At 43.6% G+C, this 19939-nt stretch overlaps 1 protein-coding gene across 1 annotated transcript in view; it reads right to left on the bottom strand.

Moving 5' to 3' along the window:
- Positions 1–10480, bottom strand: part of XIRP2 (xin actin binding repeat containing 2) — a 106457-nt gene extending 95977 nt beyond the window's left edge. The window contains exon 1 of the mRNA XM_084812091.1: positions 10364–10480. Within this exon, the coding sequence (XP_084668217.1) occupies positions 10364–10400 (37 nt within the window). The 5' untranslated portion in view covers positions 10401–10480. The remainder of the gene's footprint in view (positions 1–10363) is intronic.
- Positions 10481–19939: the final 9459 nt, after the last annotated feature.

Genomic DNA, 19939 nt, shown 5'->3' with positions numbered 1-19939 from the left:
CTTAACAGACTGATCCTGTCCTGGCTTTCCTCCCCTACCACACACCCACATCTTTCTGGTTTCCTCCCCCTTGCACTGGATTATGCTGGTGACTGGTCTCCCACCTGTGCAATGGTATTGCTACATGAGTGTAATTTCCCCCTACCAGTGTAGTGTTGTGGTCAGGTGGTGAAAAGGGATTTAGTTAGGAGCAATCCTATCCCACCCTCTCAGCGGATACAAATGTAGGCCAGGATCAGTCTGTCAGTTCTGTATCATAAACTATTTGAACAACTCATCTCTAGTTCAAAATCCTGAAGGCCTGGAGACTCCATTCAGACTACCTACAAAATCTAAATAGAGGAGTCCTTTTTCATGCAAGTGCTTGCAATCAACCTATCAAAACCATCACGAGCATTATCCAATGCTGCCCATGCACCAGCAGGATCCACTGCTAGTGCAATGGGAAGCTAGTGCTTCCTAAAGCAACTGGTAATGGGCCGAAATGCTGATCTCCTGAATTTGCACAGGTCATCATCAGAGCTAGCAGAAGGGAGCTCCTCTGACCTGTCCTGTTCCAGAAATGAGCATTTTAGCTAGTTTCTGGGGTTGCTCTAGGGAGTTTCTTGGGTCCCACTGGTGCAATATACTCAGCAGTTATGCAGTGGCAGCATTGGATACTCCTCCAGAGATGTAATGAAAAAGTTCAGCTGCAAGCCCCATTTGGAGGGTGAAAAACAAATCAGCATTGCCATACTGAAATACAATTTCTCTTGAGCTGTGAGGGAAAAGTAGTCCTTCCCTTCTGTCCCACTCCAGCAGTACGGACTGTGTAAAATCCACTCTGTCTGTGTTTCGTGGATTGTCAGGTGCCTTTTATTCCATTGTCAGCCCACATATGGATGTGAATATATATTTTTTCATCATGCGGGAATATATGCAAATATTTACCTAAGTATTTATGTAAGTATTTACATAATTTACCTTAGTACATAATATTTAGCATATTGTCCCCCATTCCATTCAATGTTTCCTCAGCAGAAACTTACATATTTTCCCACAAATTTATATGTGTAAATTTTGGGAAAGTAAAAAAAATCATCCAAAAGTCCATGGACTCTGCACGGCCTGAGGGGGTTGCTCGGTAGCAGATTCTGCAGGTCAGATTCTTAGAAATCCAAGCTCATTTTAGTCCGTCTCAAAGTTCTCCAGCATCCCTACTTGGAGATCTGTGGTGTCCTGTGTAAAGGAATGTCTCTATATTATGAATGCTTCATCCAAATCTGTAATGCCACCACAAGTTGGACTTTATTCCTTTGAATGTGCATTATTGACAGAATTACTAACAGAATCTGAATCTCTTTCTCTCTGTTATGAGAAATCTGCGACAGGCAGTGGGATCACATGGGGAATTATTATCACGGGAGAGTACATTCTGAAGAATTTCTATCACAAGGAACAAGAAGGAGAGTAGTGGGGGTGGGGGGAACTTAAATTAGAACTGAATCTGAATTGACCAGGCTGGCATTTAAACAAAAGGAAACATCTGAGCAAGCTTGATTCACAAGGCATTGGGAAGACAATAAACATGAAATTTCATTAAGCAATATTCCAGAGTAGAAACACACTTGGATACAGTGCTTTTAACCTCCAACACCCTTAACGGCTTTTGGTTTGGCTGCTTGACAGCTCTCTTTCTCTGTAACATATAGGGAAAGGCTACGTCTGCAGTCAGCAAAGGAATTCAGGTGTAAGTCCTTTTAAACAGAAAGCAGTCACTAGAAAGAGCCTAAGAACAGAAAAACATTGAGCAAAACAAAACACACATACCTCACCCTCCACACTGAGAGTGTTTTAGCACAGAACACTAAAAGCCTTTTTCCCCAGCATGCATTTCTCAGGATGGTGGGAACTTAACCCTACATTGGCCAGATTGGGCAAATGACTTTGAAATGGCTCTCTGGCTGCCCAGCCCGTAAGAGACTTGATGGATCAGACCAGAGGTCCATAACATAAGAAGAGCCCAGCTGGATCAGACCAGAGGTCCATCTACTGCAGAATTTTGTCTCCCACAGTGGCCAACCAGATGTCAATGGGAAGCTCACAACCAGGACATGAGTGCAATGGCATCTGCCTGCCCATGTTCCCCAGCAACTGGTATTGAGAGCCACACAAGATAATATGTAGCCATGGATAGCCTTCTCCTCTGAGAATTAATCGAATCCCTCTTTAAAGCCATTCCAGTTGGTGGCCATCACTTCATCTCCTGGTAGCCAATTCCATAGTGTAACTATGTGCTGTGTGAAGGACTTCCATTTGTTCTCCATGAATCTCCCACCATTCAGCTGCATGGGATGACCCCGGGTTCAAGTGTTATGAGAGAGCTCCTCAGCAGCTAATAATGAGAGGCATACCACCCCTGATACTGAAGGTAATGCGAATTAATAAGTCACTGATAGCCTTATCCTTCGTGAATTTAAGGAAAGGTGGACTGTCTAGTTCATCAGCAGACAGGCAGTGAGCTTGTAACTCTCTTAATTAAAAGCTGTTTGCCAGTCACTCCATAGTTTTGCCACTCATTCCATAGTTTTTGTCTGAAGCCCTGTGGCTGCTATATGCACCTGTGCATTTCCAGGGGCACAATCCGATCCTCAATTCACTCACCATCACAGCACTTACACTTTCATCAGCCTTCAAGTCCGGCATCCTTTTTCTAAAATGACCATCCCGATCCTTCTAAAGGAGACCACCATCAGTGTGCAACAGCAGCAGCATTCCCATACTGTTTCCCACAGCAGAGGCATACTGCCCCTATACATGGATGTTCCATATAGCCATCATGACTAGTAGCCATTGATAGCCTTATCTTCCATGAATCTTTCCAATCTCCTTTGAAAGCCACCTAAGCTGGTGGCCATCACCACGTCTTGTTCAGCAAATTCCATAAATTTATGGCGTATCATGTGAAGAATGACTTTCTTGAATCTGTCTTGAATCTACTGATAATCAATTTTATTTCCTGAGTTCTAGAGTTATAGGAGAGAAAGAAAGAAACCTCTATCCACTTTCTCCACAGCATCCATAATTTATAAACTTCGTTCATGTCTTCCCTTAATCACCTTATTTGCCCTAAACACTTCAGCCTTTCCATTTACAGAAAGTACTCCAGTGTGTTGATCATTTCGATTGTCCTTTTCTGCACCTTTTCCAGTTCTGCAATATTAACCGCAATATTATCCAGCATTAGCATCACTGACAAGAGGTTGCAAACTGAAGGAAAGAGGCTCAAAGGCACTTTTAATGCAGTGTGGGGAGTGGGGGATGTCCTCACTCTTCACCTTGTTGCACTTCTATTAGAGACCAACTTTGACACCCTAAGTGGACAGAATAATAGGCTTATTCATACGAGCTGTTACAAGAGTGCTTTTTCTGAAAACCAGGGAAAGGATGATGTATTGTATGCACTGAAAGCACTTCTTGTGCCGTGGTTAGAAGTAGGCAAATCTCCTGCTTTTGCTTTCTCTCACATTAGAATTTGTTAAATGTCAAGTTCTTCTCTCCTGAATATGAACTTCGTGAATTTTGGTAAATCTTGATAAAAAAGCAAACTGAAACTAAATTCTCACCCATCTGCACCAGCCATATTCAATAGAGTCAGCTATTCCCAGCATGGGGAGGACTGTGATGTACCTGTGATGTAACTGTGTACCTGTGATGTACCTGTGATGTAACTGTGTACCTGTGATGTACCTGTGATGTACCTGTGATGTAACTGTGTACCTGTGATGTACCTGTGATGTACCTGTGTACCTGTGATGTACCTGTGATGTACCTGTGATGTAACTGTGTACCTGTGATGTACCTGTGATGTAACTGTGTACCTGTGATGTACCTGTGATGTACCTGTGATGTAACTGTGTACCTGTGATGTACCTGTGATGTACCTGTGATGTACCTGTGATGTACCTGTGGCTGTTAAAGACAAAGAGCCTGTCAGCAAAAAGATGTGGCGACCCGAATTACAGTAACATGGTTGAATACAGAGTGATCCAAAGCCAGACTTTTAAGAGCTAAGCATTCAAAGCCCTGGGCTCAGATGGATGAATTTGCCAGTTTTGTTTTTCCCCCCATTCAGTATTTCTTAATCTCAAATTCTTTTTATTCCAAACTTTGTGAATTATGGTAAATTCTTATCAAAACCGAACTGATGCGAAATTCTCACCCATCCCTAGTTAAGAGCATATGCTGTGTGGCAGGAAGTCTCCAATACAATCTCAATACAGACATATAACAGAGCTGAGTGGCATTCCAAATGCCATCTCTGCTTCAACCCCCTCCTCACTTAACCCCCTATATACAAGGGCAATAATACTAACCTACCTTACAAGCTTGCTGCAAGGTTTACTAAGATAATGTCTATGGAGAAAACTGCAAAATCTGAGCTTTGCAAATGACCAGAACTTAGCTAGCTCTCAGATTTGCTTTTCTCTGAATGTTGTGACGTAGTTCGCAGCAGTTCAAATGTATCAAAATATCATTTAAGGCTGCAGTCTTACAGTCCATGGGAGGGTGACCCAGGGGCCTTAGGATTTTCTGGATCTCCTTCTCCAAGGGTAGAGAGAGAGGGTGGAGAGAGAGTTCCACCTTGGGAGAGGGAAATTTGGCCTTGGAAATCTCCTCCTAGCTGCCATGGAAACCTCCGTGGTCCTTGCCATACCAGTGTTGGAGCTCTGATGTTAGTAGAGGTAATAGAAGACATTCTGTGGGTTTGTAAGGGGAGGATTTGGGGAAGGCTTGGATTCATGGGATCCAAACCTTTCCCATTGCCCTGGCATGCCCCTAAACTGGGGGCAAATTTACACCAGCCCTAGAACTGGCATAGATTAATTCCCTCCCATTGTAATCAATGGGAGAGAATATGGAAGAGGAAGGGAAAATGGCCTGAAAAGGGGGGATAGCATGCAAAATGCCACTTCTTCCACCTGCCCTTGCCAGCATTAGCCTGTCAGAGCTTTGGATATTTGAATGTGGCGAATCCTATACTTTTGGTTCTCCCATCCTCAGTGGTAGGATTGCCCACCCTTATGCATTTTGAGAGAAAATATGCATTTAAATACTTATTAACATATGCATTTGAGCATACCTTTCTGAAAGGATTTTTTTTTAAATGCTGATTAATACAGAAATGGAATGGAACTGAATGATGGCTAAAAACATGCAGAAGGACATAATAGCAACACTATATTATTACCCATAATTGGTTCAACAAACATTATTAAGTTATAAATGTGGACACCTACTGCACGAAGAAGATCAGACCTAGTGAGAAGTTGATTTTGGGGATTCTGCTTTTCACATTATCAAAATTTACTCTGGGTTCACAATTCCTATTATTGCAAGGCTTGCCTTAAGAGGTTCGGTTTAACAAGATGCTTCCCTTTTTACAGGTGATGTGGATGGAAACCCACTATTGTATCCCTCACTGAATTAATAACCAGACAGAATCCATTTGTGTCCTCTGCCTCTTGTCTGCATGTTATCTCTGCCTTCCCCATCCATTGAGGCAGGGTTTTACCTCAGACGTGCACCATCTGCCAGTCCATCCCATCCCCGCATATTGTTCTTGTTGTCATCATCATTGCCAGTCCCCCCCACAAATGTATATGAAACCAAATAAATGGATGTATTGAGTCATTATGACTAAACAGGACAATTTTGAAGGAAATAAAAATCTAGGCTCATGACACAATAGCCACATAATAACTCTCTCAGAAACACAGATGAGTAATACAAATGTCAAAATATTCTGAACTACATGATTTAACTGTCCAGTTTGCTATGTCACTGAATGAAAAATGGATTGTTATCAGGTTGCATTTCATACTTTATGCTACATCATATGAAATCATTTGGCTAAAAATGTGCCTTATTACCCCTTAGCTGTTGACAGACTAACCATTATATATATGAGGGAGCAGGTTAGTGCTGTTCAAGTTCCTGATTTATGAGACTTACTTGTGGAAAACATGACAAAATCTCTTTTTAAGAACACATTTCTGAGAAAAGTATATTTTCCCTAGGTGGAAATTCCAACAAATATGTTCATATAGCTATGGAGCCTGGTGCTCTGGTTAATGCACAAACAAAATAAGGTTCAAGCACAATCTGACAGGATTCCGCTTATTCCTTATTCATGTCACCTTGCTTCCTAAAGATTTACTTGGCTCATGCCAAAAGACAGTGCTTCCCTCAAGGATGATAGATCAAGGCTGATCTGGAGATTTCACCAATGTGCATAAACAGAGCAAATCAAATAGACCTCGATAAATCTTATTTTGCTGTCATTCTTATTTACTGCACTTAATTTTAAAAATAAGAGGCACTGAAGTTCAAGCATGCTGTGAAGACCCACTTCATCTAATCTTCATTGCCTGGATGTAGGGGCACATAAGTGGGCTTCTCCTTCATAGGGAATAGCATGTTGCATTTGCTCAGGGCAACTGTTTCCATTAGCCACAATCCTGGCATATTTGAGAGCTGAGTCCAGACAAGAAAAGTAGGGCTAAACTTAAAATATCACCCTCTTTTTCTTTTCCTTTTTTCCCATTGATAATGATACATTCTTTAGTATAGTTCTACTGTTGCTTTGGAACATGGTTTAGCCTTCTCATGGAAGACTGCCTCTGCCTCTGTTTTCCTACCATGGCTGGCTTCCGAAAGTTAGGAGCTGCTCCTTGTTCAGGGGCCCTGGACGGTTTGGCACCTGGGCATGGCTGCCTACTATCTGGAAGACATTGTCACACACCCCTTCATTTCTGGAATGGTTGGTGGTAGTTTATGGACCAAAGCCCTCATCCAAATGGATGAAACATGGTAAAGTAAATATACCTAACAGGGTTTCCCAGAGGCTGATAAAAGCAATGTTAGTACAATCTCTACATGCTAGAGCCTAGAAGCTATGAGCTGGACCCGAAGTTGCTCCTCTGTTCTCATAAGGGTGTGATTTCCACCAACTCATTCCTCCTCATTCCGCATCTACCCCCCCACCACACACACACACACACACACACACACTTTATCCCACATCATTTCCAAGGGGAAAGAAAGGCCTGTTCCATGAGTATGGACTCTGTTCCATTCACAGAATGAAAGTTAGGATCCAAGCCAGAGTAAGGTTCTCAACTTTAATTCAGATTTTTTTTTTAAATGTTGACAATGAATGGATGCTGGACTCCATCTGAATACACACCATGGGAAGAAAATGACCAGTGTGACATTGACTTAAACCTGTAACATTTCTGGATAGATAGCATCTAAAAATGGAGCTTCCAGTCATATAGTTTGGTCACTTACATCCCAGCTTCCCATAAAATGTTTAAGGCAGCATGCAAACAATTAAAAGAACATGATCAGTATTAAAATATATCCATAAAAATTCCACAAAGCTCCAGTCAAAAATGAGCCATGCTTAGATCCCACTGCAATTAAAGGGATGCAGGTTAGTTGTAATGAACCTGACCTGTTGATCTGAATGGGATTTGAGAAGAAGCATGACTTACATTCTCTGGACTGGGGTCAATATGTTAAACATCTTACATTATTACATATATAAAGATGCATGAACTTCACTGATGGATCCAGAAGACCATATATCCTCATAAACACATGTCTGAAACCCCCGGAGGGGCATGTGGGAAGGGAGAGTTGTAGGAGAAAAAAACTGGGGCCGGGGGAGAGGATAGGCTTTCCCTACATCCCCTCTAGAATGGCCCGGTATCCTCTTTTACAGAGGACAATCCTCTGTCTGGAGGGCTAGAAGAGCACCATCTCAATTTGGCAGCATCCTCTGTTTGAAGAGCTGTCCTGTCCAGGTTAAATTCCAGGTTAAAGGTAATGAACCATAAGACCTGTTGCCCATCAAGCGTTAGCTCCTGGAGAGCAAGTTAAACAGGTAGGCACTCAGGCCACCTAGTCACAGAGACTTCCACAGTATAGTGAGACATACTGTATGTCCATTTACATTATAAAAATTATTTCTAAATTTGTATCTATACATATACATTAGCATATACAAATGTTATGCAAATTACTGCCCTCTTTTTCCTCTTTTTGGGTGATTCATAAGTGGCAACCCTACCCCTCTCCCCTGCTGTTTGTCTACCACAAATCCCCTATCCCTGAAGCCACTTTCCTGTGTTATAAAAGAAGCTGCCTGGGTTTAAAGATGCACATGGGTGTGATGCCTAGTTAAGCCCTGAGCTCTTCATAAATGGCTTCTTCCTGCTTGAGTCCCTACTGAACTGCCTTCCTGTCTCCAGGCCGTCAGCCTGGGCTGCCTGATAAGATAGCACTATACCTATTCCACAGGCCACTGTGAAGTGCTACAACAAGTGAGTAATGGAGGCTGCTTAAGGTCAAGATGCACCAGGTACTTGCCAACTCACAGAAGGCCCCTCTCCTTCTGACACGGTGGCCTGTTCAGCGTGCGTCAGCCATTTCACAGCAGTGATCTACCACAAGCCTAGAGCTGCTGCACAATTTAATTTCAAGCAACTGCCAAGTTCCACACAGCTTTTTCTGTCGTAGTCCAAAATCCACATTTGTGACCAAAAGCAAGGCAGCTCCCGATAGACATGTGGAACATATGCCGCCAGCCTACCTGTGCAATTGTATGTTCACCAAAACCTGGCAGAAATATGTGGAAATTTAATTATAATATTTCATTGTGAAGTTTACACAGTTTGGGATGAAAGGAAAACACAACACAGACATCAGCATTAATTTCAGTTTGGTCATTCAGGAAATGGGGAAAAAATTACCATGTTTGCAAGTTGCAATGCCCATATCAGGCCAATAGGCATATGCAATCACATATAAAGCCTCCTATCCAATGAGTTCAATGGGGCTTACTTTCTAGTTAAGTGAGCATTCTACGCAGTTACCCATTGCATAGTCCCAAGAAGTCACTGAGATTTAAGCAGCCTAACTCTGTGCAGCACTGCAGCCTTATTATGCAGCAAATTATTTAACCCATCAAAATAACTTTCTTTCTTTCTTTCTTTCTTTCTTTCTTTCTTTCTTTCTTTTTCTTTCTTAGTTTATTTACTCCATGTATATCCCACCTTTCCTCCAAGGACCTCAGTGCAGTGAACATGGTTCTCTCTTCCCCCCGCCATTGTATCCTCACAAAACCCCTGCAAGGTAGTATAGGCTTAGAGATGGTGACTGGCCCAAGGTCACCCAATGATCTTCATGGCTGAGTGGGAACTAGAACCAGGATCTCCCTGATCCTATTCTCACACGCTAACCTCCACACCACATTGGTTTTCCTTGCATGAATTTAATAGCAGGTACAAAACAATGCCAACAAAATCTTCCTTATAACCATTTCCTCCCTATTTTGTAGGACCTACAAGGTAACTGGACTGGTTTCAGTGATATGGCAGTTAAAAACACCACAAGGTCATTTACTGTAATGGGAAAAAAATTATTTGATTATATGCAATGTCTTTTACATTATATGTAAAAATATGTGATCTAATATATATGAAATGTATATACTTAAAGAAGCCCATTGTGTTAACTTTTGACAATACACATTGCTGGCTTCAAAGTAACAACTGTAGGTAAATATCCCAAACGTGGAACTTCAGAAATGCTAAACAGTATCTGCAACTTTAAATCAAGAATTTGTATTTTGTTCTTATGACATTGAAATTTATGGCAAACCCTGCAATTTCAAGCATATGAGCGATTAACATCTAAATAGCATTTTCAAAACATTAATAAATCAAAATTACACCCAATAATAGTTTTCCTAAAACATGACACCATTCTGTCTTGTTCTATCCTAAAACCATTAAATATGTTTTAAGGTAATCATCTGAAAAAGAAAAGATGGAAAGCTCAAATGAAAAGCACAATGCATCCTTTTATTCAATGAAGCTTTGATTATACAGTCACGATTTTCTTGAGGTGTTTTGATGTTCAAGAACACTTCTTTTTTTTAAAAAAAATGCCTTGTATTTTTTTTTGGTGAAGAAATTAACATATTGTTCTATTTTGAAGTTGAGAAACCTGTCTTTAAGAGGAGAACAATCAGAGTTGTTCTTCTTGCTTGCACTTTATTTATTGCAAAAACACATTCTCTAAACATTATACTACTGAAAATCGTCTTTCAAAATTACCAGAATGTCAGATAAATTCTTGCTTTACAGCATCTAATGTTGTTTTCTTCAGAAGCCAATCTATATATTATCATCACTTTGTTCTGAATCTTTATCGGGGGGACAAATCCCCCCTGCCCCACATAATGTTTTACTCTTTTACTTGTTCAGGATATGTTATGAAAGCAAGAAATCAGATCAAAAAGTGTGATGCTAACCTTCAGCGTTGTTGTGCTGAGCATTTCCTGATGACATCTTGTCAAAAACTGTTTTGCCACCTTTTGCTTCTGAGTCTTTCACAGGAATGATGGAATGGCTCCCAGGCTGATTTTTAAATGCCGGTGATCGCAAATTTCTCTCAATTTCTACTTCCTGTTAGAAGACATTAAGGGGATGTGTATTAAAAGCTATCAGTAGGAAACAGATGTGGTTGTCTGGGGGAGGAGGATATGAAGAGGTGAGGGAGAGAGCAGTTGGGTTCCATTACATGATTGATGTTTTCCAATATGCTTCAGGGTAAATCTCTGTAATATTGCAGAGGGTTACAAATGTACATTTGCAGTCAGTTTACATTTCAACACCTAGAGAAGCCAGGGAACTGCCGCATTTGGCATTCTTTTATGTGTTTTCCCCCATCAGCACCACCTTTCCGGAAAGAAACGCTGCACACAATGAAGGGTCACGGTAAAAAGTACTGTGGTGCATTTTTTGCAAAACCATGGGTGTGTTTTCAACTGCTTTGACACAATGTGTTGGAAGCTGGATGCATTTCAGTGGCATTTTAATTGACTGATCCCCATTGTGTCTTCCAAACAGGTTCCACTAATCACCGCCAACCAACCCATTTTCCTTCCGTCCATTTTATGCGGCAATCTTCACCAACAGAACTGTACCACCACAAGATCACCCAGGACCAGCTCCAGGCTTTGGAGGGCCCTCAGGCAAGTTCCCCTCAGTGGGCTTCCTCCTTCAATGGGTCTGTTTTCTCACCACCATTGTCACCCCCTGCTATTGTTCTTCATTCCCTTTCTCATCATCTCTACCACTTGCTTGATAGGGAGAGAGCCAGCGAGCAAGTAGGCCGTGGCATCTGCTGCTCCTTCTTCTCACCACCACCCTTGTCTGGGCCAGAGTGAGAGGCAGGTGAATGAGCAGATTGTAAAGAGGAAGGGCAAATCCAGGGGGATCTTGTCAGTGGGCCCTTGCTTGGCAGTGGGCCCTTGGCAGGTGCCTGACCATGCCTACTCTTGTCAGCCTTGAGCCCACTGTTGAGTAGCCCTCTAAAAACAAATGAACAATGACAATTAATTGGGTGATTCGAAGCCTTCTTGCTCACCATTTAACATGCTAGGTAGGACACAACAGAGAAACATATTGGGCTCTTTGGAAATAAACACCGTAGACAAATCCGTGATGTTAAATAAATAAGCTAAGGTGGTTGCATTTACAAAAATTGATGAGATATTGCAAAGGACTAAGCTGTAAATGTTTCCTGTAGATTGAAAATATTGTATTCATCTATCGTGTAAAGAATAGTTATCTCCAAAGCAAGAACAAGCAAGTCACTTTTTATACCTTCTGCTGTTTTGCATGCTGAAATTAAAGCAGCATGAGCATAAAACGTAACAGAGTATAGCTTCTAAAGGACATTTGTCACAGTAACTTTTCTGTTAGTTCCAAGGCAGAATTATTAACCAAAAGTATAGTTATTCTCTGTATGTTGGTTGGACGTGAGTAATCCTTACATTTTTGTAAAAGGCTTCTTCTGCCTTTTCTCCACATTCTCTTTATCTTATTTGGTTATAATAAGTACCAAGTAAGCACTGAATAATAAACAATGTAATAGGACAGGTATTTCTGAGATCTTATCTTGAGAAGGCAGAAGAACTGTACCTACAATAAAGAAGATAAAAGCACAGAGCTAGAGAAACAAGGCAAGTTTAGAACAAGGAATTACTCATGGTCTACATGACAGAAGTTTCATACATGATTAATACATGTAATTAATACATGTGGCATACATGTGGCCATAGACCATATCCATGTATGCCCATGTGGTGATATAATTTTGGTTTGGTCAGACAGGTCACCCCCCCCCCCCCAATATCTGCACATATCCATGGCAGAGTAAAAGCAGAGGTGCAGGGGTTGGAACACCAGAATCAGAGACAAGAATAGTATTTGCTACAAGTAATGGGAAGACATGGTCTCATTGTTTATATAAGCACAGTCGTGAACCCGTGGTCTCCCTGTGGGTTTGATGGCGTTGAGGACTCTGCATGTCCATACAGCTCTTGGTTTAACTTTGCCATCCCCATCCAAATCCCCAGGAATGCACTGATGTGCACCCAAATCTGGCCACCAGTTTGGATGGCTTTAAAGGGGGGCTTCAAATGACAAATTCCTGGGGAAAAAAGGCTATCAAGGGCTACAAGTCCTGATGGCTTTGTGCTGCCTTCAGTACCAGAGGCAGTGAGCCTAGGGTACACCAGTTCCTGGGGAACTTGGGTGGGAGGTGCTGTTGCACTCATGTCCTGCTTGTGGGTTTTCCACTGGGGCAGCTGGTTGGCCACTGTGTGAACAGAATGCTGGACGAGATGGACCCGTGGTGTGATCCATCCAGCAGGGCTCTTCTTATGTTCAAAGATTCTGCAAGGGTGGTAGGTTCACCATCCATTCCAGTGGAGGCTGCCTGCATGCATATCAGGCAAAGCATATCTTTGTGTTTCTCCTTAGCTCCCTCTCTCTTTGCTCCCCATCCTTAACACATACAGCAGCAACCTGGGAGCCACTTCAGCATCATCAGTCCCATCATGCAGGGGAACATGGATCAGGTATGCAGAGATGGATGAATCTGTCAGTTTCTCTCAGTTTCTCATTTTTTCCATCTCTAATTGGGTTCATCCTGAACGTTGAGATTAAAAAACAAAAAATCACAAGAAAATTGTACACATTTTTGGGCATATTTTTCCTAATACGTGCATTTGTGTACACAATTGTGGGTTTTTTTGGTGGGCAATTTTTTAAAAATATAATGCATTTTTATGGTTCTCCCCACACACACACGAACACATTATACACATTTTTTGTACATTGGACTTCGTATGAATTTGCCATTCTGAGTAAACTGGCCAACAGAACTGTGTTCCTCCTCTCTGCCTTTGGCATGAGCTTAAAGTACTTGCCCCAGGCAAGAGAGGGCTGGGTGTGGCACTTACATGCCTTCCTTTCCAGTAATGGCACATCATGCTCCAATGTGCATGGACACGCAAATGGAGGAGGGGGTTACAGTGCTCTGTTGAGCCCTATGCCAATCCCTTCATAGATGACCACGGAAATAGATGGCCTGCATGGCGATAGATTGCATCCATGGTCTTTTAAGGTTATATTTTTGAATCTGCAAGGTTGCAAGTTGTCAGAAATGGATTGTCCTTCCCCCTTTGCAATCAACACCACAAGGAGACAAAGCTTCAGGCTAATGCTACTTTATTTTGCTGGAAACTGGCTTCTTTACAAATGTGGATTTCAGGAAACTCTCAGACAGCCTCAGGCCCCTAAACAACTAATCTGTGATCCCTAATTAGAGGAGATGAACAGGAGGGTTGTGAAGTTGCCAACAGTTTGGGTGTGAACCTCACAGCCAGATTTGCTTCACAGTGATGCCCCTCCCTTAGGGTGGCTTCCTCCTACATTAGCTTCCAAGAGTGGCTGTCTTGGTGGAGTGTCTGAGCCCTGCCCCTAACTTTCCCTGCTTTGCGACATGCCCTAGCATCTCTCAAGTCACACCCCTCTTCCTCCTCCTCCTCCTCCTCCTCCTCCTCCTCCTCCTCCTCCTCCGAAGCTTGATTTCTTACAGTGGAGAGAGGGGGCAGGGACTCAGCCTAGTCCATTTGTCAAGAATCTCTCCCAGTGTCTTGGCTCACTAGGGAGGGTCTGTCCCCCAGCCTCTGATCAAGCCGGTCCATAGGAATGTCAGAGAATTCCATCACAGATCTCAGTGAGGCCGAATGCCAGTGCATTTGGCCCCCCGAAATCCGTGGTGGAATGAAGCCCCCTGCCCCCCACCCCGTGAAAGGCACGTGAAACAGAGCACATACCTGCTGCCGTTCGCACTGCTTTGTGAATGGCGGCCACGTCTGCGGCCGCCATTCGCTTCTTCTTCGCCTGAGGAGGCTGTAATAGGCTACATAAATATTTACATAGCCTTAGCCTATCATGGCAAAATACAGGGACACAAATGGCGGTGGCTACGGCGGCCGCCATTTGTGTCCCTGTGCAGCCCAGCAGCCGGATGTCTGGCTGCAGGCAGCTGCAGGCTGCTGCAGGCAGCCCCGGCCGGCGGCTCCGCAGAATCGCTGCAGAGCGGAGCTGGCTGGGGAGAATTTCAAGGAGAGGGACAGTGCGCCTTCCCCCTACTGTGAATGTCACCCTTCGAAAAGGTAATTGACTTTCATACATCCCTACTGGTCCAACACTGATTCAGAATTGGAGCGTCAGACATCTCAAGGCGCTTGGATTCATCCCTAACACAATTACTCTCAATGTAACTGTTATTACTTTGGTCCATTGTTTTTCACTGTGCCCCCTGCTCACACCTGAATTAGTTGATAGGTTCAAAAAGGCAGAATCTATATCCCTCCAGAATACTTCAATCCAGAATACTCCAATGGCAGAAAATTGAAAACTTTTAAATAAAAGTTTAAGGACTGTAGCCAATGATTGCTGACAGCTGTCACATGTCTGCACCTGTGAATATGCCAGCCAGGTTAGTTGAGAACCTATTGTGTACAATTAAAAGTGTGCAGCTCAAAAGAGAAAGAAAGGACTTACATGACTCGGTGACATTTTAAAAGTACTAAGTATCATTCTGACTGATAATGGCAGAACAGAGAGGGTTAAGCAAGATGGCTAGAATTAATGTAGACCCCTACTATGACTTTTACATCAAAGCCAAGTTCTTGAAAGTACACAGATTGTGTCAAGGCATGTTGTCAAGTTCTTGTCAGGTATGGTTTGTCAATCAATATGCTTTGGCAGGGATGATTGTCGGTTTTGACAGATGTATACAACGATTCTGTATCACTTTGGAAGGATGAAGCAGTTTCCACAAGGATGAGAAAATCTTAGATCCTGAGCCTGACAGACTGACCCTATGGATCAGATCTAGCTGTTTTGTCTGAAATCGTCCAGAACACTGACTATATGTGAAATGGTGTTCCTTGCTCTTGGCCTGATACATAGCAGCACTGAGGTTCGAGCAGGGTGCATAATCTGCCCGCGCCCATCCATGGTTTTGTATGTCCTTCCATGATCTCCTAATGCCTCCATAGCAGCTGGTCAACTCACAGCCAATTGGGATCACTGCTTTCCTCCTGCTAATGGCAGGGCTGGCCCAAGACATCTTGCGGCCTGAGGCAAGGAACAAGGTGGTGCACCCTCCTGTTCCATGCCAAGCAGCCAACTGGACCTACAGTTGCAGCTGAACCTGGCACAGCATCCTCCACTGTACCTGAGCTCAGCTTAGAGGGCGACTACCAGGCAGTATGGCATGCAGTTCTCTCCTCCAGTGCCTTACTGCTGCCACCCAGGTTCTGCTGCCTGAGGTGACTGCCTCACTCTGCCTAATGAAAGGGCTGGCCCTGGCTAACGGTGGCAGAAAAGCAGCAATAGGGAAAGCTGGTGTGGGAAGAAGGATAAGCCTCTTCCTTCCCCCAGAGACCCCAAAGCAGCTGGGATCAGTGCTTTACTGCTGTTAATGGCAATCGCTGGGGGAGGGAGGAGATGCCTCCTCCCTCCCCCAGCAGGTCTGAAGTTGTGTGGAGGCTGTATGTGTGTCTGAGTGTATGTGACTGTGTGTGTGTGCATATTCCCCTCCTCCAAGCCAACACCCAATGTGGCCCTTGGGGCTGACAAGGTTGTGCACCCCTGGACTAGAGGAAACATCAACATGATGTTTCATGAACAGATGAGTTGTCCTATCATGACCATGCTATCATCTGTGCTCCTAATCCTACAGCTGCTGCCTCAACACTGTATGTGGCTCAATAGGATTGGCCAATGAGGATTCTCTAGTTGGGGTCCTCAGGAAGTGTAACATCACAAGGCCCATGGCTTTATCCAGCCTGTCCATGATTTTATCTTCTGGAGCAAGTTCCATGGAGGCCAACATGGGGACAGCTTTGCTAGACCACATATGTCCCATCTGCTGTACTGCAATTCCCATATTTGAATTTGAGGGAATGTCTTTAAGTTGGGCAGGTTCTTTTTTAGCTGTGCATAATGAAAGCTGTGTAGAAATGAAAGACGGAAAGAGGGCCGTCCTCTTTTAGTAAACAGAGGCCTCCTGTTTTCATCTTAAATAGGTTTCCTAAAATATAGAAGCTGGCTTTTTCAGGAAGAGACTAAGGGCAGTCTTAAAATAATGGTAATGACAAAGATTTCCCTGAAAATATTTTTCACTGGTCTGAATTGACCATTCAAGTGGCACTGTAGAATCCTAATGGCTAACCCTTCATGGATTCATCAGGACGATGGATACAGTTTACATGACTGTCTGTCTTGAGAATAAAGCATTGCCTTGCAAAGGACATTCTATGTGCTCAGGATGGGTGTTTTGACTTTCCTGTAAATAATATACACTTTAGGCATCCTTCAGACTGCAGAAGCATATTCAACATTCCTCAACAGAGCATGTTTCATTAGCTCGAATCATAAAAGGACATCAGAGGAAAGAAGAAGGACCAGCTCTTCAAAATACAGACGTACAGATTTGGCAAACCATTACATTGAATGCTGAGATCTAAAGAACCACAAGGTAACTTCCGCATGCACCTGGGCTGCTCAGGCTCCCTCTCCCAAAAGCAGCTCCAACCCTCACACAATCCTTGATGTTCGTGGGAGGGCGAAGGATCCTTCGGTGCAGCAGCCACCATGATGCAACGAGCCGTAGACAGAAGCAAAGACCAGGAAAGCCCTGTCAGAGCTGGCCCTACCATCAGGTGGAGTGAGACAGCCGCCCCAGGTGAGAGACGATGAGGGGCAGGGAACAGACACAGCTATGCATGCCACGTGGCCTAGCCTGCACTCCCTGAGCTAGCCTGCTGCACTCAGTTGCAGTGGGGGATGCTCAGGCCGCTGCCAGTGTTGAAATAAGATTCAGCTGCCAGTCTGGTCAGCTTTTAGATATGGAATAGGGGGAGGTGACATCTTGTCCTTCACCTCAGGCAACAAGATGTCTTGGGCTGACCCTGAATCCCATGCACACATGGGATTCAGGGTTTAGGCACATGCATGGGACTGTTTGGATCTTGGCTTATGTATGTATATTTTAGGCAAATTGGGTACCAGTTCTGACACTGTAATGAATTTGTCATCCTCATCGTCATCGATACAAGGGAGATAACAACGCAAATTAAGTTACTATGCTCTGCCATTGTGACTGCAAACTAAGATTTTGCTCAGAGGAGGTTCTGGTTTGCAACACATACTCAACATTTCATCTCAGTTTCTATTGGCATATCCAAGCCCCAAACTACAAAGTGCTTTGCAAATGTCCCCATAAATAAATGATTTGGTAATTTAATTCTAGGAACTGCTGCAGTAATTTAATTATTGACAAAATATCTACTTGTACAGAAAAAAACCTATTTCAGTGTATTATTTAATTGTTAATTACATTCATATCCCGCCTTTCCCCCAATGAACTCAAAGCAATGTACACAGTACTCCCCCATTTTATCCTCACAACAACCCTGTGAGGTAATTTAAGCTGAGGGACAGTGACTGGGCCAAAGTCAACTCAGTGACCTTCATAACTGAATGGGGATTTGAACTCGAGTCTTCCCAGTCCTACTTTGACACTCTATCACTGCACCACACTGGCTTTTATCTACATTTAACTGGATATATTCCCTTCGTCGGGAGTCAAGTAAAAATCTTCATCCACAGTACAAACCTTTCTCCACATATGTTTTATTCCCTAGTTCTCCTAACTGTAACCTAATAATAATTTGCGAAGCAGAGCCCTTTCATCCACCCTGCTGGAAGAGCAGCTCCATCAGGCTTCGCTTCTCCCTTGGCTGTCACCAGGGAGCAGCCATTCCAGCAGCCTGCAGCAGTCATTGCATCTGAGAGACTAACTGCATCAGGCAACTCCCTCCCTCAGCTGTCATCTGGTAGCAGCCATCCCCTCAGGCTTCAGAGGGAGAGATGGGAAGCAAGGGCATTCCATCAGTTCTGCTGAAAGACCATCTCCATTGGGTTCCTCCTCTCCCTGATCTGTTCCAGCTGGTCATTATAACAACTACCATTTAAATTTAAGAATTGGAGCCTTCATTTCCCCTGCCCTCTTCCCTTCCCATTCCCTTTTACTTCTGTGTCATGTCTTTTAGATTGTAACCCTGCAGGCAGGGAATGTCTTGCTTATCATATGTCAGACACTCTGGCAGGCTTTTCAGCTGAAGAACAGGATAAAAATCAAATAAATAAATAAATATTTGCACGTTGCAAATGAAATTACATGCATAGGATTAGAAGACATAAATAAAGGGAGCAGATAGCATAACTGCTCCATGTAAGGAACTCAAGCAAGGGATTAGAATACACATCTCTAGGGAACACAATGACAGTATACAATGATCAAACTGTTCCACATGCCAGAACTAACTGTCTGTAAGAGAAGAAGATGCACACAAAAAGAACGGAAAGGCAAGATGACAGACAAGAGAGTTTCCAGAGGACTGTATGCCAATAGATGGGAAATGCTTATGGCTTTCATGGATGAGGAGGAATAAGCTGAACCATGACAAGACCGAGGTACTTTTGGTGGGAGACAAGAGGAGGCTGGGGGATGTTGACCTGGTGTTGAATGGGGTACGGCTACCCTTGAAAGACCAGGTCCGCAGCCTGGGGGTCATTTTAGACTCCCAGCTGTCCATGGAGGCTCAGGTGTCAGCCGTGAGCCGGACAGCGCTGTACCAACTCCATCTGATACGGCGGCTGCGCCCCTACGTTCCCGACCATCTGCTCCCATCAGTAGTACATGCCCTGGTCTCCTCTCATTTAGACTACTGTAATGCGCTCTACTTGGGTTTACCCTTGAAGACGGTTCGGAAGCTGCAGCTGGTACAGAATGCGGCGGCTCGCCTGATTAAAGGCAGCCGCCGGCGAGATCGCATTACTCCAGTGCTGAAGAATTTGCACTGGTTACCAGTTGTTTTCCAGGCCAAATTCAAGGTGTTGGTTTTGACCTTTAAAACCCTATATGGTTCTGGCCCAGCCTATCTTAAGGAGTGCCTCCAGCAACACCAGACAGGCTGCTCAGCAAGATCAGCCTCGGATGGCCTTCTCTCTGTCCCATCAGCCAGGACAGCTAGGCTGGTGAGGATGAGGGAGAGGGCCTTCTCTGTGGTGGCCCCCACTCTGTGGAACTCCCTCCCTAGGGAACTCCGCCATGCCCCCTCTTTAATGAGCTTCCGCCGTGCATTAAAAACATGGTTGTTCAGGCAGGCATTTGGGGTGGGTTAGGGTATTTTTATGTTTTTAATGTAGAATTTTATTGTTTTAACTGTTTTATTGTTGTACATCGCCCAGAGTGGCTGGGTGACCAGCCAGATGGGCGATTAACAAATTTAATAAATAATGAAAAATATTTCTTATTTCTACTCAAAGTATCAATTTATCTTATTGTCCTGAACATGTTCATTCAGTTTGTCCACTTTTTTTTTTTTAATGAGTTGTGATCTGCATGGCAGGAGCTTGTGGACCACACAAAAGTGCCTTGGTGGCATGACGCA

Source organism: Heloderma suspectum, chromosome 1 (genome assembly GCF_057233095.1).
Source record: "Heloderma suspectum isolate Gila_16-S chromosome 1, 16-S_ref, whole genome shotgun sequence".
NCBI lineage: Eukaryota > Metazoa > Chordata > Lepidosauria > Squamata > Helodermatidae > Heloderma > Heloderma suspectum.
Note: the sequence above shows the minus strand (reverse complement) of the source record. Positions and strands in the feature narration are given on the sequence as shown.